At 36.2% G+C, this 27,381-nt stretch overlaps 1 protein-coding gene across 4 annotated transcripts in view; it reads right to left on the minus strand.

The window, feature by feature from the left end:
* Positions 1-27,381, minus strand: part of SLC24A3 (solute carrier family 24 member 3) — an 835,148-nt gene that overhangs the window by 187,938 nt on the left and 619,829 nt on the right. For all 4 annotated transcript variants that reach the window (XM_074209360.1, XM_074209362.1, XM_074209363.1 and 1 more), the window contains exons 5-6: positions 26,839-26,923; positions 25,098-25,201 (exon numbers count right to left, since the gene is read on the minus strand). In XM_074209360.1, the coding sequence (XP_074065461.1) occupies positions 25,098-25,201; positions 26,839-26,923 (189 nt within the window). The remainder of the gene's footprint in view (positions 1-25,097; positions 25,202-26,838; positions 26,924-27,381) is intronic.

A 27,381-nucleotide genomic window follows, 5' to 3' on the forward strand; every position in this document is an offset into this window, starting at 1 on the left:
TTAATCTGGGGTCTGTGAATGTTTTTTTTAAAGTTATATTTTGATAATTGTATTTCAATATAATTAGTTTTCATTATAATCCTAAATATTTTATTTTATGCCTTGATAAACAATACTCTGAGAAGGAGTCTGGAGATCCAAAATACACAGAAAAACCAGTTAAGAACCTCTGTCGGAGAAGATGTTTTTTTTTCAGTTAGGACTGATAGAAAGGGTTTAAAGGAAAGCAATCTGATGGCCTCAGGTCTACTATCTGTTGATTTGGTGACTGAGGAGTTCAGTTCCCTTTTTCAGCAGGATCAAGGAAAATCTTAAAGTTAAAGAGCTATTTAAATCTAAAGAATAAATTTGAATAGGTCAGTCAATCAGCAAACATTTATTATATGACCCTCTGCTAGACTCTTGGAATTTTCATAATCATAATAGCTAGCATTTATTTAATTCTTTAACTTTTGCAAGCTACTTTCCAACTATTAATTAATTTTTCCTCACAATAATTATGCAAGGGAGATACTATTATTAGACCCATTGTGTTGTTTTTGTTCAGTTGTTTTCAGTCATATCTGACCCTTTGTGACTCCATTTAGGGTATTCTTGGCAAAAAATCCTGGAATGATTTCCTATTTCCTTCTCTAGGTTATTTTACAGATGAGGAAACTGAGGCAAACAGGGTTAAATAATTTGACTAGGGTCATACAGCTAGTAAGTGTCTGAGGACACCTGTGAATCTAGCTAGTAATATTTTTAGGTTTTTTTTTTTTTTTGCAAGGCAAATGGGGTTAAGTGGCTTGCTCAAGGCCACACAGCTAGGTAATTATCAAGTGTCTGAGAATGGATTTGAACTCAGGTACTCCTGGCTCCAGGGCCAGTGCTCTATCCACTGCACCATCTAGCCGCCCTTTACTGCACCACCTTGCCGCCCTCTCTAGTAATTTTTTTTAAAACTTGTACAACGGTATTCATTGCTTTAAGTAGCCTTATAATGAGAAAACTTTCTTTACCCCTATAGACTAGTACTTGCCCTGTAACTGATAATATTAGTGAGTTGCCTAGGGAACCAGGTGGTTACAAAAGGCCATAACCATTATGTATAAGAAATGGGACATGAACTTGGGTCTCACACTAATTCAAGGTCAGTTCTGTTATACTGTATTGCCTTTCATATAGAAAAATATATAAACAATGAAGACAAGATAGTTGATGGATGGGGGGGCACCAGAGTAGTCTTTGTTTAGAAAGGGACACTAGCTAAATTCTGATTTAAAAAAAACAGGGATTTTTAAGTACCTGCCAATCAAAGATGATATAGAAAACTCAAGATATTATATAGAACATTCAGGTAAATGTTAGGAAATATATGTTGAGACAATATCTCTCTGAAAAGGAGTCCATAAACCTTATTGCTCTAGTTAGATAAGCAAATCTAGAGATACTTAGACTGACAGGCTTCATAAATCACTTGCCCATAATTTCCTAAAAGTCTTCAAAATAATTTAGTAAGAATCATAAGGATTAGTTGATGTCAACCTTCAGAAACTCACATGTAGCTATTAAATTCTAACACTAAGGCTACATTTCATAGGAAACTCATTTGGGGAACAGGATTTTTTTTTACAAGTCCTGATCAGAAACAGATAGGCAGTGTCTCCAAATAATTTAGACCAGCCAAGAGAGGAAGATTTGAAATTAAGACAATGTAAAGTTTAATAAACACCAGTGTTGGAGCTGAATGGGACATGTTTGCAGTTTTTATTGAATCTGGTCAGTGACACACATTACAAAGGTTATGATGCTCATCTCTCTGGACTGACCTAGAACCAACCATCATCAATATGACAGGGTCCCCAGTTTCTGGTCACTGAAGGATTATGTGAATAGAAGATATTACTTGTCCTTGACATGTCTCACTTTGTCAAAACCACTAGGTAAGGTGGCAGCTGGGTGGTTCAGTGGATAGAGCACCAGCCCTGGACTCAGGAGTATCTGAGTACCTTGGGCAAGTCATTTAACTTCATCGTCTTGGGAAAAAAAAACCCCAAAAAACTTCCATTAGGTAGACTCTATCTAGTACCTGTGAACTACATTAAGTAAGCTACAGCCTATTCAGTATAATTCAACACACATTTATTAAGGGCCTACTATGTGTCAGTCACTGTGCAAGGTGCTGAGGAAAGAACATTTGATTTGCAGTCAGAAGACTGTTTTAAGAGGTGGTTCTTTCATGAGCTGGCAGATCTTGAGCAAGTTAATCTTGGTCTCCTCATCTGAAATAAGGATAATATTATTTATTCAAACTATGATCCAGGGGGCTGTGAGGACCAAATGAGATAATGCATGAAAAGTATTTTGTAAAACATAAGGCAGCTAGGTGGCAATGTGGTTGGAGTTTTGGATTTGGAATTAGGAAAGTCTGAGTTCAAATCTTAGTTCAGACATTTATAATTTATGTGACCCTGGTGAGATCATTTGACCTCTTTCAACCTGTTTCCTCATTTGTAAAAAAAGGGGCTAATAATATAAACAACGAAGAGCTATATAAATGCTATATAAAAGCTATTTAGGTTCTATGGTGGTACAAGTGAAAAGGCTGTTGGACTTGTAGTCAGAAAGACCTGAGATCAAATCCAACCTCTTAGTAGCTGTGACCCTAGGCAAATCACTTAACCTCTGTTTGCCTCAGTTTACTCTTCTGTAAAATGAGGATAATAATGGCAATTACCTTACAAAGTTGTTTTAAGGAACAAATGAGATGATAATTAAAAAGTGGGTTAGCACATTGTTAGAGCTACATAAATGTTAACAATGCTATTATTATTATTATTATATTAAGATTATGATTATTATGCTACACAAATCCTTTAGCCCATATAGATGCTAGATAGTCATCATAGCATTGTGGTAAGAACCCTGGACTTGGAATCAAGAAGTCCCTGTTTTGAATCTTGTCTTAGATTCTTATTAACTGTGTGAACCTGAGCAAGTCATTTGACCCCTGTCTGCTTCTATTTCCTCAACTATAATAGAGATAATATTAGCAACTACTTTCCAGACTTGTGGTGAGGATAAAAAAGGAAATATTTATAAAATGTTTTGTCAACCTTAAAGAGCTCTATAAATGCTAGCTGATGATGATGGTAATGACAAATAACACTGGGCAAATAATTCAATTATTCTGAATCTCAGTTTCCTCTTTTGTAAAATAGGGATAATAGCACCTACTTCCCAGGGATTTTGAAGATCATTTGAAAATATGTAAATTGCTTTGTAAACCTTAAAGATGATTATTTATGGTACATAATATTGGATACCATGGAGACAGACAAGGAGAGCAGACATCCAGAAAATTATAATATAAATAGATGTATAACAGAAACATTTACATCAACTTTAGCAAAACAGAGACATAGGAAGGAGCTAACTAACTGGGGAATGATAAAGAATTAAGGGAAGGTTCATAGAATGACTGGAAAGATTTGAGTCATGTAGGGGTTACTGTAGACTGGATTCAATGTGGGGGTGAATTTTGATCAGAACCTTAAAGGGAAATAGCATAATGTAGAGGAGAGTAACAGACAGAATGTAATGAGGGCAGAGGAAGTCAAGTTTCCCTGAAAGAGGACAATAAGGAAGCATGCATAAAGAATGCTCAGGAATAAAAAAAAACAACAAAAATCAGAAAGAACCATGCACAATTAACCTGGGTACAGAAGTTAGAGGAGGGGTTAATTGTCGGAGGCTTTTAAAGTGTGTGATGAATTTGTAGTTGATATATAATCGATTGGAATGTCAACCAACATTCAAAGGCATCAGCAGTTCTTGGGAGTGACTTAGTACAGATGTTTGTACAGACACAACTCCCAGTCACTTTAAAATCAGCTTGCTGCCTTGAAAGATCTGGATTAGAATCTACCAGATCATACCAATGCATGTCCCCTTTGCCATCTGACTTAAAATTTCCTCATTACCTTTTCCATCAAATATTGAAAAAGAACAAATGTGATTTTCTGCCTGAGTCTAGTATAGTTTAGATTGGTGTGGAGTTTTACCAATAGCACTATCCTTTAAAAGAGCATTGAGTTTCTCATTAAAAGTCCATTAATATAAGCTAAAATTTCTCTTAGAAATCCTTATACTGAAACATAGAGTGACAGAATGGGCTTCTGGGCAATTCAAAGCTGGGAGAGGTAGGTCTCTTAGGCATCCTCTTAAGACACAATATTGTGTTGATTGTGAGTTGCTAAATCTTCCAACTGTACCAAGTATCCTCAGGAATTTTTAATTTGATTTCCTTTGCCATATTTTGGCTTCAGATGCCCATAGCGCAATTAATTCAGCAATGCATTTCATTAATAAATAAACAAAGGGGTTTTTTTTTGGGAGGGGGGAGAGAGAGAGAGAGAGAGAGAGAGAGAGAGAGAGAGAGAGAGAGAGAGAGAGAGAGAGAACACCTTCTCTCAATCTCAACACCCCAGGAATCCTTTTTTTAGGATGGGGAAAAAAATTACTTCCTGCTTTTGAATGTCTGAGTAAGTGCTTCAACAATGACCAGCCCAGTGGAGAAATAGAGTGTATGCAGTATTATACACAAATGTGAATGCATTTAGAACTATTTCTGGAGCACATTGATTCTGCCTTTGAAAAGGCCGGCTTGATGTGGGAGCACAAAAAAGAAGTAAAAAGCCTCAGGCACATTTACTATTGACTATCATAAGATAGACCTTCATTTCACATTGATCTTTCTTTTTTAAATGTTCTTCAGAAACAGAAAAGCAGAATATGGAAGTTGGTGATGAAAAGAAGCCTAAATGACTCCTCTCCTAGGTTGAAGCCTAGAGACCTAGCCCCATCTGCTTTTTTAGTCAGATGTCAAGTTCTTTTTCCATGGAATTCTTACTCCAATGCCTCAATTACTGTGATGTGATGGTGGCTTTGGGTTTTCAAAGGCTATGTGAGCAAAGTTCAAACTCTGGAAGGTTTGATCCACCTGGAAAAGACTGGAGTATAGGTTCATGATGGATTATGTGTCATCTGATAGTCAACTCGGTCAAGTTTGGGTATAGTCATTACCAGAGGTGATCTATCAGGTCTAGCAGAGCATAATGATGATTTAGCTATTCAGTCAGTGAGGAGTTTTGATCTGCAATAGAAAAAAGGTGTGCCTAAGTTGATGAAATCAATGATGCCTTTGCAGATACAGTGACCAAGGAAAGCTTAACCCCCTCCATCACCTTGAGTGCCAATCTAAGACTTTTGTTTCAATTTAATTCAATTTGACAAACATTTATTAAGTAACTATAAATTGGCAAAGTGCCTGTATATAGTGCCTATCATATAAGTAAAAGACAGCCCTGGTTGAAGAATCTCATCTGAGATAATTCTGTTGTTAAGAGTGCATGCAGGGGGCGGCTAGGTGGTGCAGTGGATAAAGCACTGGCCTTGGAGTCAGGAGTACCTGGGTTCAAATCCAGTCTCAGACACTTAATAATTACCTAGCTGTGTGGCTTTGGGTAAGCCACTTAACCCCATTGCCTTGCAAAAAAAAAACCCCCAAAAAAGAGAGTGTATGCAGGGGACTTCAGATAGGACACATGATCTGCAAAGCACCTGAAATTCTGAAGTCAATGATAACGCTGAATGGTCATATGCTTTTTTAATGAATATTTCTAACTAAAGGGAGACTGAGAGGCAGACTGGGCACAGAACTGGATTGCAAGTGAGGAAGATATGAGTTTGGCTCCTGCCTCTAACACTTAGTAGTGGTATGACTTTAGACAAATCATTTGATCTGAGTTTCAATTTCCTCATCTGAAAAATGGGTACAATAAAACTATAGGTACGATCATCCTTGTCTGCTTCAGAGGTGAGTCTCAAATGGAATAGATAGGTAAAGTACGTTGCAAGCTATAAAGAACTATGTAAATAGCAGTTAATGTTGTATGCCTGGAAATGCCTCAGATGAGAAATTGGGGATTTGCTATGCTCTGCCAAAGCAAAATACTGAGTCTGCTTGATACATGTGGGCTTCCTTCTGAGAAATTCATCTCTCAGCATGAACTGTGACTTGGACAAAACTATCCTTAACTTCCTGATGCTCCAAATGAGAGGACTAAAGGGACCTGTTTATATAATGTAATGACTGAGATTTATTCCCCTTACATAACAATCTGCTGACCCAATGCAGGGCAGTGAAATTATTTCCCCTGAAACTGAGTATAGAAATGTTCCTAGGGTACAAAGATTTGCTTTGTCAAGATTTGGGCTTTGTATGAGGCAAACATACCTTTTGACTTCTACTATTCAGAGAAAGAGACTTAAATATTGAAGAATCCTTTATATAGTGTCAATATGAGAAGAAACTAATATCACCTTGGAGACTACAGGAGTACTTTCACTTCAAGGAAACCTGCTACCTGAAAATTCTCATTTGTAGAGCCTATAATTCCATGACCCTAATGGATTTACCACAGCTTGCCTTTATATAGTGGGTGCATTTAAAATATGATTCTATTTTAAAAAATAATCTCAACTTTTCAGGAAAACATTTCTACTATAAAGTGAACCTGAAAGTTTTTACAAAACAAATGATCACACCTATAATAAATCTAACTTGTTTATGAGAAGGTACATTATAATGGAGTTTGAAAGTTTGATTCTTTTCTTAATTTCCAAAACCTTTTCAGTAACTATCATCATGCCCTCTCTGAGAAAGGTTACTGCCAAATGACATTTTTATAAATGAGAAACAGAAAGTATAAATGGGACCAAGGATTCCCTAAGGTCTAGCAGTTGTGGTTGAATGTATCAGAAATTCAGCCTGGTGCTGGTATTTCATTGACATATAAAGTCAGTTTGAGAAGATTTAGACTTTTTGGATTTTCTATTAATTTTGAACATATTTAAATTCCCATATCAACCTGTAGGTCAAAATATTGTAAATAAGATTTGGGCAGGCAAAGAGATCAGACCTATAAAAAAACAGAAAGTGGAGTCAGCTAGAGGCAGTGTAGTACAACAGAAAGATCATAGAGGATCTAGGTACAAATTCCACCTTTGATACTTATTTGCTATGTGATCTTAGGCAAGACACTGAGTCTCAGCTATCTTATTAGCCAAATAAGGGGGAATTAGACTGGGTGACTTCTGAGGTCTCATTCAATTTTAGATCTATGATCATATAAGATCCATGGTGTGATTCTTTGGTTATTGAAAGGGCCAGGACAATATCCACAAAAAGAGTCCAAAAAAAAAAAAGGAGTATTTTAGGAGATTAATTTGTTTGGGAGGCAAAGAAGGAGAAAATAGAATGTAAGCACCATCTCTCAAAGTCTAAAGTTTCAATGAGAAGAATACTTCATGCTCAGAAAGTATTTTGTAGTTTGTCAAATATTTTCTTCAGATTAACCTTCTCAGCAGAGCTATAACCAGGAAATGAGAAACCTGCCCAAGATAAGTAGCACAAGAATTGTCAATATATCAACTTTATAATTCACAATATAACAACAATATAAGAAATAATCAAGACAAATACAGGTGGGTTGAAGGATGGGTTAATAACCTCTGGCTTCTATGATGCAAGAGGAGCACATAGCTTCAGTTTTTGTACCCTATAAATTTTTATTCTCTTGGGTAATCTCAATTATTCCATCCCTAGTTACTTATTAGTTTCAACTGTACAGGTTACGCAGGCAGCATAAGCAATTGTTAATCATATATTTGAAAAAACTGGAATTTTTTTTAAAAAGCCAGAGGGGGCAACTAGGTGGCGCAGTGGATAGAGCACCAGCCCTGAGCTCAAATCCAACCTCAGACACTTAATAATTACCTAGCTGTGTGGCCTTGGGCAAGCCACTTAACCCCATTTGCCTTGCAAAAGCCTAAAAAAAAAACCCAAAACAAAAAAACAAAAACCAAAGAGGGATGGACAACAATATTTACTCAGTAATGATCCGGTAAAAATAGTACCATATTTCCCCATGTATAAGATACACTTTAATTTTGGGACCTGGAATTTGAAAAAAAAAAAGTATTACATAAAGTGATTGAACTCAATTATTCATCAGAGCTTACAGGCATCTTTTGGGCAAATCTGGTTGGTGGACGCATGCTTAGTCCACTCTGTTTCATGACCTTGAAGCACCAGTAGTAGCCTCTTTTGAAATCAGTAACTTTGCTTTCATCAGCACTTGTTCTTGCCTCATGATGAACCATCTTTATGGATACAGGAATTCCAATGGCTCTCTCCTTTTCGATCCAATCTCTTTAATTCCTTCTCTACATCAGGTCATTTTGTTGACTTGCCTCTCATGGCCTTCTTCTGCCAGGGAGTTTTCAGGAGGGTTTCTTCTTCTTATACCCAGTCTCAGATTGTATTCTCAGTTGGAGGAGGAGCAAACTGACATTCAGCAGCATAATTTCCATTCACTATTGCAAACTGGATCACTTTGAACTTGAATTCAGCACTGTACAAAAATCTTTTCTTTGATATTTCTGGGCAGAATGTGGCAAAATGTAACCTATTATTCCGGCAACAAATGTGAAACAATAAGTGCAAAGACAACAAGTGCAAAAAAACAGGAAATGCAAGTAAAAAATCTACAACCACTGTATAAGACATTACCAGTTTTTAGACAACAAAATTTTTTTGGAAAAGGATCTGTCTTATGCATGGGGAAATATGGTAATTGATCAATAAACCTCTATTAAGCACTTACTATGAGCCAGACACTGTGCTAAGAGCTGGAGATGCAGAAAGAGGCAAAAGACCATCCATACCACAAGGAGTTTGTAGTCTAATGAGGGAAACAACATGCAAACATATTGTTATATGTTTTGTATATTATAACATATTTTAATATAATAGTTATGATGTCTTCTATCATAACACATATGATTTTAGATATCATCTCTTGCCTCTTTCTAGAGCCTAGAAGGATCACTGGTCCCAGAATTTAGATCAAGATTAAAACCCACAATCACAGGATCTCAAAGAAGAAAAGGTCCACTGAGACCATCTCACCTAACCTGCAATTCAGAGTCAAGTGGCAACATCTGTAAAGGTTATAGGGATGTAGGTACAGGGAATCATTGAGATGATTATAATCCCAGAGATGTTAGGTGTCCCTCTATAGGTTGAAAACCACAATACTTTAAAGGCTAGTTCAATTCACAATTTAGTTCTTAACCAGAGATATGTCCTCTGAGAATAAGAACTCCAGGTCTTCAGCTTCAAGGCTTGAGTCTGGCAGATATTACTAATAAAAATACCAGCACCAAGGGAAGCTAGAAATAACTCCAATTTATATTTGAAAGGTGCTTCCAAAAAATGAACTCAAGCATTTCACAAAACCAAGTGTTTCTGTGACCCTTTAGTCACATAAATTAGCATTTCCTGGATACTTACAAGCTTAGTTTCTCTCTATTACATTCCTGCAACAGGACTGCGTATCATTAATGAGGGAAGGTTCTCTTCAAGATCAGAAGGGGGGCAAAAAAACCCAACCAGATAGAAGAACCTCAATTAAATCACAACAGTGCTAAGATTTTCCCTCAGGAGATATCTCCAGCAATAGTTCATAATCAGTTCACATACATTAAGTTAATTCAGAAGAGATTCAAGTTATTGCTTAAAGAAAATAATTGAGTTTAGTTATATCAGTGTTCATGAAGATGACTCTATAGCAAGTGTTTTTAATGTAGGAGTCATTAATTTGTTTTTATAAATATTTTGATAAATATAAGTGGTTTCCTTGGTAATCTTTTGTATTTTATTTTGTTTATTTAAAAACATTCTGAGGGGCAGTTAATGGCACAGAGGATAGAAGACTTGCCTTGTAGACAGGAAGATCTGAGTTCAAATCCGATCCCAGGTACTTGCTGGTTGTATGACTCTGGGCAAGTCATATAATCCCAATTATAATCACAATCCTCCCCACAAAAATCAAAAAAACTAAAAACCAAAACATTCTGAGAAAGGATCCATAGTCTTCACTAGATTACAAAGGAGGTAAATCACACAAAGAAGAAATCAAAGATTTAGAATCTTCCAGAGAGAAAAAATCCATAGAGCTCTATCACTGCCAGCTCTGTTCACTTCAGGGAAGACTATAATCTCTACTAGTCCAATATCTCTTCTCAGGGCTTCTAATGGGGAATTTTTGCTACAGTACTTTTGATTGTCATCTGACATTCTGATCATTACTCAACATAAAAAAGCAAAATGGATAATCACTGGGAGAAAAATAATTTTAAAGCAGAAAATAAAGGCAGCCATATGTAATAGTAAATATAAGACATATGTTTTTTGGACACTACATCTCAATGATAGGGCAGTAAAGATAAGGCAAAGTTTCACTGTCCAGCAATGAAAGTGCTTTTAAAAAACCTCAATAAAAAGCCAAAAACATATGGCTAGCTTTGGGCTTGCCATCATTCAACAGCTGCACTGATAGTGAACACACCAGCTGTTGCCCATGCCACTTACTAGTACTAGATTTCTTATTTTCTTTACCTATTATTATACCCTATTTTTCTATGGCTACAGATGCAATTGTCACTTTAAAAAACCTTACAAATCAATACAGCACATTGAGGTCTACTTTTCTCAACAGGCTCTACAGGAAGCAACTCATAAATATCTCCATTTTGGGAGAAGAAAGTAAGAACATTATTCTCCCCAGTAAGGACAATTTGAGAGGCTCCTTGGTGAGTTCACTGAAATGATCCATTTTGTCTGAGCATGTTGAAATGCTCTTCCAAATGGTTTTCCCATAATAGTTTGAACAGGTTAATGTGAACCACTTACTTTTTCCTCACTTTATGATCTCATGCCCACGTCTCTCCATAAACACAAACACACTGCATTTCTTTACTAGAAGGAGCAGCTGGTCTATGAGAAAACAAACCCCTCATTTCACATAAATAAAATAAGTTTGATAGCAAAGCTACATATAAAAACATTCCCCTAGTTATTTCTTTCCAACTTGTCCCTTTCTGGACAAGTTTGAAAGCTTTTTTTCCTAAACTTGTAAATAGAGTTAAGCAATGACTGGTTATTAAGTTTGGTAGTAGAGGCAAGCCAAGCTTCCTTTCTGTACAAACATAAAGGGTAAGGAGCTATTTATTTGTTTTTTTCTCCAACTTTTTCACATTTAGCATATGGCCAACGGTATGATCCTAATAGGGTCCTGAAGCACCTGGTTTTAATTGGTTCTAGTCTTCAAGCCCCTTCAAAGAGACTGGGAAGAGGAAGAGGAAGAGGAAGAGGAAGAGAGGAACTGTGTTATTTCTAATCCTAGTATTAAGGGATGTGGATTCCTATTAATGCTTTGTACTATATGTGTAGTGACACAAATACAAGTATAAAAGGCAGTCTCTTTCCTCAAGGAACTTACATTCTAATGGGGAAAGCCAACAGCCAAGTCATAAGGTGACTAGATGGGATATAGTGGCAAGAGAAGGTGAAAACTTAGAAAACAGGATCTCAGGGGGAGAATCTAGGTTCTGTTGGGAAGGGGATGAAGAGAATAGTTACAGTAGAGGTGACATGTTTTCAAATGGACAAGATTTATGTCATGCTGAAGATGGCCAAAGTTGATGGAAATGTTAAAAGCATCCTTGGGATAGCCTGTCTAACTTGGGCATACCCTGAGGGTTAATCATTCTTTAGTGATGAATTATGCTTATTCGTGCCAGAATAAATCCAACTCTGATGTCCATCAGGAATGCATTGACATGATAATAACTACTACTCTGGTTGCTGAGTTTGAGGAGGGCTATTTGAGGAGGTCCTAGATGGAGGTCATCAACTATTAGCAAAATTTCATAATCAAATGTTCATTTGATGTGAAAAAAAAGTATATTTGGGATTAAGTTTCACTCGTCCAAAATTCAAACCTTCAAGAGCAATAATTGATAATATATTTACATCATATTTGTGACTTACAAAGCAATCTCTTCACAACATTGCCTGTTAGCTCAACATTACTATCTGTACTTATGGAGGACCTGTGTGGGGACCAGAGAAATGAAGCATTTGTGTGTGGTTTCATAAGTGACAGAACCAGAACTCAAAGTCACATCAAGTGCTTCTAGAACAAGTGCATTTTTTTTTATGTTACTTTAATTCCTGTACAAGACAGGGATCATGTCTCAGTAAGGTCCATCCAAGTGGTCATATGGTAAGCATTTGTGAGGGGTGGCAACAGGTACTGGGAATTACTTGAAGGGGATGATGTTTAGAGGAAGGAATTTCAGTGCTGGGGGAGGACAGGCATGGAAAAATTTGGAACCCAGATACTGTTGAGTAAAGGAACTGAGGTGCAGTGTAGAGATAGGAATTAAGCAGTGACCCTCGTCCTAGGAAACTAAGAGCATAAAATTCAGATAACTAACATCAGAATGGATTCAGTGTTTCCTACGAGGTGTAACATTATTACATAATTTCTGCTATACCTCTTTTGCATATTTATTTTAATGCCAATATATTACTTAACAAATGGAATATTGTGCCAGTTCTGGGGATTTCATTTTAAGAGGAACTTTGAGAAAACTAGAATATATATTCAGAGAGGGGGCAAACAGGGTAATTGAAGAATCTGGAAACTAAATGATGTGGTCGAAGAAACTGGAATAGCAAATTGGAAAAGAGAAGACTTGAAAGATATGAAAGCTGTCTTCAAATATTTAAAAGCTGTGATATGGAAAAGGGATGAGATTTCTGTATTGTCCCAGAGATCAGAACCAGAACCATTTCCTGAAAACAACAGGCAAACAAATACACTAAAATAAATGGAAGAATTTCCTAATAATTAACTTAATTTTTATTTCATTTATTTCCTATTAATAATATTTGAAAACAATGGGTTATCTTGAAAGATAGTGCATTCTCTAGGGGCAGCTAGGCCACAGTGGATAAAGTATCAGCCCTGGAATCAGGAGGACCTGAGTGCAAATATGACTTCAGACACTTAAGATATACTTAGCTATGTGACCCTGGGCAAGACACCTAATCCCATTGCTTTGCCAAAAAAAAAAAAAAAAAAAAAAAGACAGTGAGTTGTCTGTCATTAAATGTGTTCAAGTAGAAGCTGAATTACCATTTGTCATTCAGATATGATCGCATTGATATAATATTGAAAGTGTCCTCTAGTGAGAATTAGGAGTCAAAGCTCTACCAGTGAATTATTAAATTTCACCAAGTCTCAGGGTTTTCAATCTGAAAAATAAGAGAATTAAAACACATTGCTCTAAAGCCTTTCCACCTCTCAACCTATGTCCCTAAAATTTGAATCCTCTTTCCCTCATGTACTAACTATGTGACCTAAGATCTCAATGTTTCTATTTGTAAAATAAGGATATTCTCTCTCATTGTCTCTCTTCACCTCTCTACCTTTCTGAGTTTCAGTGATTCTATCTGAAAAATAAAGTTAATTTCCCTGTCTCTATCTCTCCCTCCCTCCTTGCTTTTTCTCTCTGTCTCTGTCTCTCTTCTTTGGTTATTTTGTGCTACCTACCTCATGAGGTTGCTATGAGAAAAATATTTTGAAAACTGTAGAACATCTTATAATTATGAGTCTGCTTGACATTGGGCAGTCTGTCTGCTTCTCTTAACATTGTTAACTGTTCACATTACAAGTGTCCCTTCCTTATTTCACCCCTTGGTATAGAGTTTTGTCTGTGGAGGTATTATACATTCTTTCCATTGCTCTGGGAATTGTTATGAACTTGTTCTCATGTTTTGAGTGGTTGACTGACATTCTGTACCATATCCCCAGCGAGTAAATTACATACCTTTGGAAACTTTTTGGAGTCAGACTCTGACTCAAAATGTTATAGCACAAATTGGAAATAAAGGTAGCACTTAAGACAACCTGGGTACTGATGATGACTATCTTTGCCATTTTCCCATTTTCTCTTGTCCTGAATAATGCTATCCACTTTCTGAAGAAGTCCATCTGAAATGTCTTTATTAGAAAACATCTTAATTTTGATGATCTTGGCTTAACATGGATAGACTGAAATTAGAGAAGATAAATCAACTCTTTTAATTGCAGTGATCATGGTGGAAGGGCACAATTGTCATAGCTGAGTAGGGTGGTATAAGACTAGATCCCATCCCAACTTTGTGTGTGAAGTGTCTATTTTGTAAATATGTAATGGTAGTCAAAGTGAATAGAGACCAAAAAATTCCACTTGTATCAGTCTCCTCTCTAATCACTGAGACCCTATTTGAGTCCTCTGGATTATTACAATGACCTCTTAATTGGTTTTGCTGCTTTCCTTCATCTCTCTCTAATTTGATATTCCTTAACTGAGACCTGATCATATCACTCTACCCAATCAGAAATCTTCAATGGTTCCATACACATCTAGGATAAAACACAAAATTTACAGGTTGACATTTAAGACCCTCCACAATCTGAATTTCACTTAATTAAACAGTCTTACTTTTCACCCCAATTACATTATTCATTTTAGTCTAATTTTGCTGCAACTGTTCCCAATGCAAAAACTATAATTTATTGTTGTTATTATTCTTGAGTTGTTTCAATCACTCTTCATGACCCCATTTGGGGTTTTCTTGGCAAAAATATTGGAGTGGTTTGCTGTGAGGAATATGTGGGTGTTTGTGAAGGGAGAATGTGAAGGGAGGATTGTTAATTTACATCACAAAGACTGGGGTCTGCCTATATTGTTGTCTTTGGGTAAGGTATTGAGTAAAGTGAAAAGACCTAGCCTCCATCTGATCAAAAACTGATGAGATTGCCCCACCTGTTTTTAAGTTAACTTGAAGCTTGACCTTCTCCTTTGTGCATGCTCAAGGAGATCTAATTGCTCCTGTTCATTAGTATAATGAGCAGGGTGGGGGAAATGTGTGGGGACCAATATATTAATTAGCCTATGTTGACATGAAGGGGCAAGAACAAGGCCTTTCAAAGTGCATAAAAGACCTTGCATTTTGGGATTTCCTGGACCCTCTCTCCCATCTTAGAGGTGTGCTATTTTGTTAAGATATCTTAATTTAAAAAACCATTTTAATCACTCTGGACTAAGTATTCCGGGACCATTTATAACATTTGCCATTTTCTTCAACTCATTTTACAGATGAGGAAACTAAGGAAATAGGGTTAAGTGACTTGCCCAGGGTCACACAGCTAGTGTCTGAGGTCAGAGTTAAACTCAGGTCCTCCTGACTCCAGGGTCAGAGTCCCACAATTATACTAATTAATTCAGCTATTATAATAAACCAGACAGTGTGCTATGTGCTGTGTTTAAAAAGAAAGGCACAAAGAAGCACCTGACTTCAAGGAACTCACAGTCTAATAGGGAAGACAAAATACAAGCACTATGTACAAGCAGGATAAATTGGAAATAATTGAGGGAAGCTACTAACATTTTACCTTCTTAGTGATTTCACCATCTCTGATGGTTTCAGTTACAACCTCTATGCAGAAGACCACTGTAGCTCAGACCTGTATCTTCTTTCAACAGAAAGCTACTTCAAGAGCCTTCTAATTGCTCTCTATGTCCAATCCAATTCATTTTCTATTCAGCTGTCATGGTCAGCTAGCTCCCACCATGACTATGACCTCTATCCCACTCAATAAACTCTAGTAGCTCCCTATTAACTCCAGTATCCTGTTTGACTTTTAAAAACCTATCACATTGGTACCTTCTTGCTTCCTTCCCAGTCTCCTTACACATATTAACCCCCCGCCCCCACATACTGTACAAAACAACATTTTCCTTCTTGCTATTTCTCTGTATACTGTCTTTCTTATTTCTTACCTCCCTCTTTGATTTAGATTAAATGCTGTCTTCCAAAGGAGACTTTTCTGAGTCCTTACAGATACCTCTCCCTCAGAAATGATTTTCCATCTACTCTCTGTCCCTCTCCTCTATATTATGTTTTTGTGTGTATGTCTACATGCATTTATCTATCTATTTAATCTACTACCTATCTATCTAAAATGCACTTCAGTATTTATTTGTTGCTTTCCTCACAACAATGAAAGTTGTTTGAGAGCAGGAACTGTGTTTTTGCTTCCCTTTGTATACTCAGCTCTTAGTAAGTGCCTGGCTCATAGTAAGCCCTTAATAAATGCTTGTTGAAATTTTATCTTTAGTCTGATCATTCTTGTCCAGGTCATCCTAGAAAGCACCCATCCTCTCTGCCTCTTGACATTCTTTTGTTCCTTTTAGACAGGGCTCATGTGCCCTCTCCCAGCACAAGGCTTTTCAGAATTCCTAACAATTAGGGTTGTATTAACGAACACCTTCTCTCTGTTGAAATTACTTTTTTTTGTTTTTGTATTTTGTATTTCTTTTGTTGAATGTGTATTATGTGTAAGCCATAGAACAGAATTTAATCTCTTTGGGAACAGAAACTGTTAAGAATATAAACCCAACAAGATTTGTTACTTAAGTCTGAGATCAATGATCGATATTCTCTATATTCAGAGTTATAGATGGATATGAAAGGAAATAATCTTGGCAAAAGAGGGACTGATTTGGATGCCTTAGGGATGGCAAAATCATGCCAAGTTTTCTGGCAGCAGTGGTAACTACAGGGAGCTGTTATCTCCCTAAACTGGGATCCCTACAATCACTGAGCAAGTTGTATTTCAACCATGTATGAAGTGACCCTAAAATTGTATGCTTCACTTGTTTTCAAGGATTCCCTTGATGCTTAATTATTTGGAAAGAAAGGTAAGGGAATAAGCACCAGTGTGTGTGTACACGTGCATGCACACACATACACACACACACACACACATACACACACACACACACACACACACACACACACACACACACATATTTATATGAATTATTTAGAAAGTAAGGTAAGGGGGCAGCTAGGTGGAGCAGGGGATAGAGCACCGGCCCTGGAGTCAGGAGGACTTGAGTTCAAATTTGACTTCAGACACTTAATAATTACCTAGTTCTGTTGCCTTGGGCAAGCCACTTAACCCCATTGCCTTGCAAAACAAACAAACAAAAAAACTAAAACTAAAAAAAAAAAGAAAGGAAGGTAAGGGAACAAGAATACACACACACACACACACACACACACACACATATTTATATGAATTATTTAGAAAGTAAGGCAAGGGGGCAGCTAGGTGGAGCAGGGGATAGAGCACCGGCCCTGGAGTCAGGAGGACTTGAGTTCAAATTTGACTTCAGACACTTAATAATTACCTAGTTCTGTTGCCTTGGGCAAGCCACTTAACCCCATTGCCTTGCAAAACAAACAAACAAAAAAACTAAAACTAAAAAAAAAAAAGAAAGGAAGGTAAGGGAACAAGAATACACACACACACACACACACACACACACACACACACACACACACAGAGACATATTTATCGCCTACTATATGCCAGACACTATCTTAAGCACTTTATATAAATATTATCTTGGTTGATCTTCACAGAAACTCTGTGATATATTATTTCTCCCATTTTATGATGAAAGAAACTGAGGCAAATAGAGATTAAGTTATTTACCAGGTATAAACATCTGAGGTCAGTTTTAAATTCAGATCTTCCTGATGCCAAACCTAGTGCTCTATTGTGCCATCAGCTACCTCTGGGTCTGGAAATTACTTCCAGCTGCCCAGGGCTGATGTCCTCTTCCTCACATTCCTTCAACTATCTATCTAAGAGCAGAATTACTGCCCACTTATTGGTGAAATCAAGTATCTCTTGGATTTCCTGCAGTTCTATTAAATGAGACAAAGTCCTATTCTCTTGTATTTCTCCCTGCAAACCCAAGTTTAGGTAATGAAACCAATAAAGTACAGCCATAATCAGCTTAAATCATTTTTAATGGTCCTCACTACCTGCTGATTTAAAAATGACTACAATTTGTAAGATGGATCAAAACAGAGCACAGATGGTACAATTCAATCAAAAGCTATGTTCTCTAAGGCATGAGTGGTGTACTTGTACACTGTGGCCAGGTTAGAGAACCCCGTAGCTTTTGTGTAAGAATACTGGAGCAGTTTTACAGGAAATCTGTTTCAGTACCTGATTATATGGGTCACATTTTCTGCTGTCCTGCACAACTCTTCTCTACCTTGGTCCCAGGGGAAAGACATGTATTCATTAGGACTCTTACCCTCAAAGATGACTGCTTCATTTGAGGCAGGTTAGGCATTTCATGGAATTCTTTTCTCTTATTAAGTCCCTATTTCTGAATGTAGATAGTAATTCCAGGAAAGATTCTTGCCTCTTCATTTCCTAGTTCTGGTCTGAGTTGATCTCTGGCACCATCTCCTTATCTTTATCATGACATTTAAAGGCTATCCTGCTCCTCCATTATTTTCTCCTGGAAAACAAATCCTTTCCTATGTGTAATTCAGCAAGTTTCCCAGAGGAAGGGAGAATTTTTTTATTTGCTCTTTGTTTCTGCTATTGTTTTGAAGTTCAAAGAATGATATAATTATAGATTTAGAGATGAATGGGAACTAAAATCATTTATTCCAAACTCTTCATTTTTCTTAATGAGTAATGAGGTTCAGAAGAGTTACATGAGTTTCCCAGAGTCACACAGATAGTGATAGATGTGGGATTTGAATTCAGATCCTTTGGCCAAAACCCAATTCTTTCTGTTACTCCATACTGTCTCCTTGAATTGCCCAGTGAGCTTGCCATCTTGGAAATGGAAAGGTCTTCCTCCAAAGATCTTCTTGCTAATAGGCAGAGATGCTATTGTAAATTATGCCTAGCTTGGGAGAACAGTTTATGATTCAGGAACCAAAGGATAAGGGATGATAGCATTTTAGAACTAAGGAGAAGCTGGAGAGGTCAACTAGTTTATTTCTCTATTTTTACCCTGACAGTTTTATAGATGAGAGTTCCATCGACTTACCCAAGTTCATATAGCTCATTTAAAAAGTTGAAAGCAAAATATTTACTCAGACATTGGCTAAATTTTTCCAAGGCAAGATGTCAAAGAAAATTAAGAAAAAGATGACTGGGAATTTAAAGGATATTTTCATGGTCACAACCCCAAATATTTTATCTAATGTGATTCTATTGAGCAAAGCAGATTGATATTAATCCTTTGGGAACATTCTTCCTTAACAATAACACAAATTATATCTATCCACTAAGAAAGCATTGATATCCAAGTTACATTTTTTAACCTTTCTCTGCTTAACTTTTTGTGAGGTGTCATGAATATAGAATTTTCTAATTAAATTAATGCCTGAAAAGAGGAACTGATCATACAGCTATCTCAATTAAACTCAGACTGAGACATTTACTCCAGATTATGTATAATTCCTTCCATCAGATACTGGACTGCATTTTGAGAATGCCATCCAAATTGGCTTAGGGATTACCAAGAGGATTTGGTCTTGGGTTTTAAGTTTCCAAAATTCCTTGAAACTACAAACTTTAACACTGAGAAAGCTGTGTTATAAATTCTGAATTTATAGGACTACTCAGTTGTGACTTGTTTTGAAACAAATTCATTAGTATGAATTCTTAAAGATGTATGTATTTTTTCCCTTTCACCAATGTTATCAGATAAAATGAAATCAAAGTCATGTATTATACTAATAGATTTTGGTTTCAAGGTTCTCTATCTTTGCTTAGTGTCTTATCTGGGCCTGGGGTAATAATTGGTTGAATCCTCATTAGAGAAATCCAGGACTGGTTTATTTAGGCAAAATCAGGTAGGTTTGTCAGAAGAGGGATCTGCACAGAAACACGTGACTAGGGGGTTTTTAATATTAGGAAAGGAATACAGGGATATGAACTCTGAATAAAGATCTGAAACCTGCATATTAGACCCTGAATAAAGGAAAAGAAGAATGGCTAGGAATAGCATAAGTGTGGTTCAAAACTGAGTTAAAGATCTGAGGTATTAATCCTTGCAGTGACAGGGTAAAAGACTGGTGGAAGTCCAAAGACCAGGTAATCAGCAAAGGCTTGAGCAGGTAATTGATAACTGATATATCCAGCAATAGGTTTAAGTGCTCAGTGTAAGACTGGGATTTGAGAACAGGAAGTCAAGCTCCTCAGTGAGTCAAAACTTCTGCCCTTGGCCTCAAAGACATTTCAGAATTCTGGATAGCATGTGTTGTATGTTGATAGTTAAAGGATGTTTAAAGGATTTAAAGGAAATAAAGTAAACAGAAAAAAACTGGGCTGCTTCTGTATTACCATCTCCTCCATCTGATCAAGGGTATGCCTGGAAGAACTACTGGGGGAAGGTAGCACCTGATTACAAAAGCTACACCATAGTTGGGCATAATTTGAAATATAGAAAAGCTCTGATAATTTAGTCATTTAATGAGGAAATATGGGCAGTTTAACTCAGTCCAGAGTCTCCTTTTTTGTTGAAGACAACCATACTGGACAAGAATTCACAGATTTCCTCTCCCCCTCAAGTTTTCCCAAGGGGTTCAATTGTCAATTGATAAATATTCATTGAGCATTCACTCACTGAACTAAATACTGAGAGGCAAAAGTTAGCTCTTGACCTTAAGGAGCTTGAAATCTAAAGGGGAAACAACATGTATACAATTATATACAATCTATAAACTGGATAAATAGGGAAATATTAATAAAAAGGAAGCAACTAGAATTAAGAGACTTTGAGATCATATCATTATGGCAAAATCAGGAAATTTAGAATAGAAAAGTGAATCCTTTAAACCATACAAATTAAGATGCCCTGTACAATAAATGTTTAATCTATAACCTATGTTTAGGATTGCACATCTAAACTAGATAACTTAGAGGCAAAGCCTGAAAGGGTAGCCACTTGTGATGCTGTAGGTCCCTGAGTCTCAGGTATATGCAGATATATGACCTCTATAGGTATATAGTGGGGGAGGGGAGAATGTTTTAAAGATTTTTGTTTCTGCTTGTGAGGATGTGGCAAGTTAAGAAGGGAGGCCAAAGTTGGAAACTTTCAACAAGGGGCAAACAAATTCCTGGAATGCCAATGAACTTGACTTCTGAACTTCCCACCAGAAGCATGAAGCATCTGCCAGTAACAGCAAACAGACTGGATTCCTAATCTGTGATCAGATCAAATGATTTACTCTGTAATGTGGTTATGGATTTCAAACGTGTTTTGCCAAAACTGAGCACATAATTTTATGTTTATGATAGTCAGTTTGAAAGGGTCTTGAATTCCACATGCAAATTTGTGATTAACACACATGAGATTCATGCTATGTTAAGAGATGTGGCATTTTTCTTTTTGCTTGAGAAAACAGTTTATAAAACTGTAATTCTGTTGCTACTTCATGATAGCCTGCAGAGACCATCCTTTGAGTTTTCTTTGAGGACTCAGTTACCAGCCTCATTCACACCCAGAATACCTTAGGTGAACATAGGAACTTTAGGATGTTTGTGAGATGCAAAGGCAACAGATATTGAATTATACTCAGTCAAATCTCTAATTTACATGAGAGCACAAAGCTTACAGTCTAATTGCTTTATTTGCAGATGGATACCTTATCTAATTGTATGAAGTCTGACATAGTAGATTGCATTTTTAAAAAGTACTTAGGCTCTCAGTGCCAATTTTTCTGACCAAATGAAAATGTAAAATAGAGAACAATGAATGATTTATTAATTCAATTTCTGAGATCAATCCTCAATGATGATACTGCAGGGAAACAAATGCCACCCACCTCTGAGATTACTTTCAATGATGTAATGTGGTGTCATCTCATTTATTTTTGAATTGATCAGATGATATAGAGAGTCAATATTTGTCCTCTGCCTCTGAGAACTAATAACAGCAAAGCTCCCTCCCTTGGTGTAATTTTCATTTTTTAATACTATCTCTTCTCCTCACAAAGAAAATTCAGCATGAAACTGTCTTCTAGGTTGCCCTGGAATTGAAATACTTCCACTCAACAGGCAGGCAAATTCTTATAGAATGAGACTATTAGAAAGGAATTCCAGAGGTAGAGTTTTAGAGATTAGAGTCTGTAGGAATTCATGACCTTCTCTGTGATATTATTAAGAAGGGATATAGGTGTAAAGGGATGTAGGTGTAAAATGATGAAATAAAATCTTGACCCTTACTGAGAGTTCACATATTGACTCTTCTGTTTTCTACTTGGACAGGTCACTCAATCATTTTGACCCTCAGTGTTTTCAACTGTAAAATGAAAGGAATAGGTGAGACAACCTTCAATGGTACTTTCCACCTTTGTCCTATCAACTTATTGAAAAAAACTGATTGAGAAATAAGTGTAATAGGGCTAGAATTTCATAGGGCACATTTCCTAAAGTCTTTTGCTTTTGTTTCAAGATTGGAGAAGTAGGATTGGATGGATTATTAATATAAAGTGTTTCTAAAGGGGCCATATTGAGCTCTGACAGATGAAAGTGAATTTACTGTGAAAACTCTAAGTGGTATGAAGAAATGATTCATGGAAGGAAGAGTTGGCACATATTCACTCACATAGAAACAAACAAATCACCATTCATATAATATCTATACAGTATCTATGATGTTATAGATCTAGGGAGAGAGGGGGGAAAACCTTGATAAGAAAGAGGAAAGTATTGTCCAAGAAATATAGCAATCAATCTGTCTTATATGTAAGGGTTCTTGCCAAGTCAGTGATTAAAATGTGCTGTTAATGAATTATAAAGCATAAATGCATCAGAACCAATCCATTGCAAATGAGCAAAATGGCATTTGGAAGACACTTTCCAGCCATTTGTTTAATTTCTTTACATCATTTCTTCTCCCTTTTGGGTTTGCTTTTGAATTGGACTTCAGGAATAAATGAACAACCAACTAATCACAAACTAATGATGACAAGGCTAATAATTACACTGTTAATAGTGACAGTGCTAATTAAGATAATGCTTATAAAAACAAACTCTCCTCCAGGACTTGAATATTAATCTTTGAAAGCTAGGAGAAAATTCCAAACAGATCTTTGGGTAAATCAAGTGTGAAAAGCATCAAGAACAAGGAAGAATATTCTTCCTTTTGCTCCAATTTCATTTTCAGGTGATAAAAAAATGGTCCCAAAGTGGTCCCAACTCCAAGATTAAGAATTAAAAGTAAGGATAAGTAATAAAAGTATAATAATAAAAAAGACTGAGGTAGAGGTCAGGAAAAAAGGAACCTCAAAGATTGGAGGTTCCATACTCCATAAGAGAAATTGACAGGACTGTGGGAAAATTAATTATCTACCTATAGGAACCCCTCATGGGATTCTGTTCCTAAATTCTATGATCATTTCCTATAGGGGCATTTGGAGATGAGTGAGGCTTTGCTCATATAAAAGTTCCTCTCTCTGGTTCATCAAGAGGCAGTCTGTCTGAAATACAATTAATGGAAAATTATCACTGAACTTGAAAATTATATGAGATGCAAATATCGTGAATCCAGGAAGGGGAATGCTGGAGGCAAAGTAGTAAAATGATGATCCTCCTAGAAAAGAAGGATGGGGGATGAGGTAGGGAAGAATTTATCAGAGAATTTCAATATTATTTAGGAGAAAGAATTCCAGTAAGAGTAGGATAATTAATCAGAGGTCCCAAGTAATTCAATATTAGCTTCCTATGGCATAGTGAATAAAATGCAAGCTTCTTAATATTTCAATCTAGATTTTTCCATGGTATGTAGCCACCCAATACATACTTTATCTCAAGCTACTCTCTTTCATCTTTGTCATTCCCAGTACAAATACCTTGATTTACTACTTCTGTGACTTTGCTCATGCTGTTGCTTCTGCCAGGGATGCCGTCCTTCTACTATGCATTGAACTCCTCAGTGACTTACTTTTCCTCACCCCACATATTCAATCAGTTGTTAAATCTTGCTAGTTTTATCTCCACAAGGACTCTCACATTTGACTCCTCTCACATATTTACCACCTTAATTCAGATCTTCATTTTCTCTCACCTAGATCATGACAGAAGCCTCTCCTTGACTTGGTCTGGTGCTGAAGTGATTTTCCTTAAGGAGAGATCTGATCATGTCTGTTACTCCCCTACTCAGTTCATTCCAATGGCTCCCCATTGTCCCTAGGATAAAATGTAAACTTCTCTGTTTAGCTTCTAAAGTCCTTTTCAACCCAATCCCAAACTATCTTTCTAATCTATATGGACATTTCTCTCCCTTCTGCTCTCTGTGATGGAAGTAAACTGACTTTTTTTGTTCCTAACATAAGACCAGGGGTATTTGTAACTAGTTCTAACAGGCTCTTGCTAAATTTTTAGTGTGAGCCCTTATATTCCTAAAATCAGCAAATGTTAGAAATCAGGGATTGAATTGTTTTTTGATTTTCTAGATTTTAGAAAGTGGTGGATAAAATATTGATAATGTATTTTAAACTTAAAAGTGAATTTTGGGCACAAATTTTTTATATTTCAAAGATTCAGTTGTTAAACATTTACTGTCAGACTTTAAGCCTAGTCTGATACTACCTTTTGGCTCCCCCCACCCATCTTCAATCCAGACTCTTAATTTTCTTGCAAAGTTAGTTATAGAAAAAGCCCTCTAACTTCACAAAAGGTATATAGCATATCAGATCTCCATGCACAAGTCATGAATGAAATATAAAGCCCACAGAACTTCTCACAATAAATGTATATTCCAATTTGGTTGCTCCAAATTAATTTAAACCAAATACCAAGGAATAGTAGGAATTGAAATAAAATGAACAATCAGTACACAGTAGATGAACAGTCAAAGGAAATGATTGAGATTTGGGTAAGGGTTATTTAGGGTTGGTTTAGAGGATACATTTTGTTTCATTTCACTTCCTTTCCCCATGAAACTTTGTCTGAAATAATTCTGATTCATTCATTCCAAACCAGTTCCAAGTTAGCTATCTTGACCAAAGTACTACGAAGCCATAGTTTGGGAGTACATGGAATTTCAAAATAATTCACTGAGGTGGTGGGAAAAATATCAACTAGTTACTGCTTTTTAGTCTGGATTTAGCTGGATGACTAAGTTTAGAATCTGAAACATCAGAAAGTTGACATAGCTTGACATATATTAAGAATATTGCTTTGGCTAAAATCCCTCATCTCTTTGAACCCCTATGGAAACAAAAAATTATCTAATAATGGTTCAGATTCTTGTCTTACCTGTCCAGCAAATAGTCCACAGACACCAATAATACAGAGAATATTGAAGACAGCTGAGCCAACGATAGTTCCAACACCCACATCCCCTTTTGTGATGAAAACACCTGAAAAAAAAAAGTTCAGGTCATTTAATCATTTTACTTGTCTTCACAAATTAGGACTATTACACTATCCTTTGACCCAGCAATTACATGTTGGTATCCCAAAGAGATCAAAGAAAAGGGAAAAAGACATATTTGTACAAAAATATTAATAGTAGTAACTTTAATGGTGGCAAATAATTGGAAATTGAGGGGATGCCCATCAACTGGGGAAGGGATGAACAAGTTGTACTATGTGATTGTGATGGAATACTATAGTGTTATAAGAAATGATGAATACAATGGTTTCATAAAACCTGGCAAGGCTTAAATGAACTCATCCAAAAGTGAAGCAAGCAGAATGAGGTGAACATTGTAAACTACCACAGCAATATTGGATCAATGGTTAACTTGAAAGATTTAGCTACTGTGATCAAAACAATGATCCAAGACAATTCCAAAGGATTCAGGTTGAAAAATGCTGTCTAGTAGCAGAATGAGAACTGGTGAACTCTGAATGTAGATTGAAGTATAATTTTTAACTTTTTTGGTCTGTTTTCTTTTGCAACATGACTTTTTTGGAAATATGCTTTGCATGAATTCATATGCATCATAGACATTAAATTGATTGCCTTCTCCAGGAAGGGGAGAGAGAAAATTTGGAATTCAAAATTTTAATAAATGAATACTACATTTTTGCATGTTATTGAGAAATATTTATTAAAATAAATGAAAGTATATGAAAAATAAACCACTTTAAGTAGATTCTTTCAGTCTCCAAATTCATAATTTTGATGCTTCTTTGGTATTTATAGAAAAAATACATAGGATAATGCTAGAGAGGTTTCTCTTGTGCAGCAAAGCAGAATCACTATACAGAATCATCAACACACTTTATGAGACAAGGTCAAATAATATTAAATAATCCATAAACTTAAAAAACTCCAAAACCAGAAAGGGGAGTAGATGATCTACCATACTACTGACATAATCACATACTTAACCATAGCTCACTTGGATTTTCAAACACTTTTAGGCCTCCAGGTTGGCATATAATTAGTCTTAAAAGAAGTTGCTAGGGTATTAGGAGTGTCCCTTTCATTATTAGTGAAAATCTCAATCCAACAATGCTTAATGGCAGCTATTTTTCACTTGTTACTCATTCTTGGTATCACAGAAAGAGGAGTTAGTGAATTGTATCATCATATAGTAGCATATATATAATCATCTAGTGATTTGATATGAGAAATTGCACACAGTAGATAGTAGATTGTTCTTAGCATTAGAAGATTTGGGTTCAAGTTTTGCCTCTTACATATTGTATCTGTGGGACCCTGTGCATATCATTTAATCTCTTACAGCCCCATACAGTTCTGTAGTACTGTAAACTACAGAAATTACTGTTCAATTTTTACTTAAAGATATTTCATTTTTTAAAATTTGTTTATTTATGGCAATGGGGTTAAGTGACTTGCCTAAGGTCACACAGCTAGTCAATTATCAAGCGTCTGAGGCTGGATTTGAACTGAGGTCCTCCTGATTCCAGGGCCAGTGCTCTATCCACTGCACCACATAGCTTACCCTACTTAAAGATATTTCAACCTGGAGGCTTCATTGCAATTATAAGTCCAGATCAAAACAATAACAATAAAAGTATTTACCTATAACAGATGTAAATAACTCAGGAGCAGAGCTTCCAGCTGCCATGAAAGTGGCTCCAGCCACATCTTCACTGAGATGGAGACGCTGCAGAGGAGGATAAGAAAAATCATCAGTTCCTGATCATTAGGGAAAAAAAAGATAGAAAAAGTAGACAATTATCTAAGTGAAATATATAGAGGAGCATATTAAATATTTTTTCTTTATAAAAGCAATTTAAATTTTTTTATTTTTAGCAATTTCTAGCCAAGGTAAAATGATTTTACATTAAGTTTCAGGGAGGTAGGAAGAGGATGGAGAATTGGGTTGGGGACCCCAGAACAATTTAACAAACAAAAAAAGAAAATAATATCCAGAGACAGAGAGAAGGTAGGCTAAGGAAAGGGGTCTGGGGAGGTATCTACCTTAAACACAATTGGTTTATTACTCAATAATATTAATCATTGGAAAATGGTGTCCTGACTCTTTCACTATGAAAAATAAGGGATAGAAAATGATACATCTAAAGTAGCTACTAGAAGGAAGGAGGAAATGTGAACAACAAA

The sequence above is a fragment of the Macrotis lagotis genome, chromosome 1 (assembly GCF_037893015.1).
Source record: "Macrotis lagotis isolate mMagLag1 chromosome 1, bilby.v1.9.chrom.fasta, whole genome shotgun sequence".
NCBI lineage: Eukaryota > Metazoa > Chordata > Mammalia > Peramelemorphia > Peramelidae > Macrotis > Macrotis lagotis.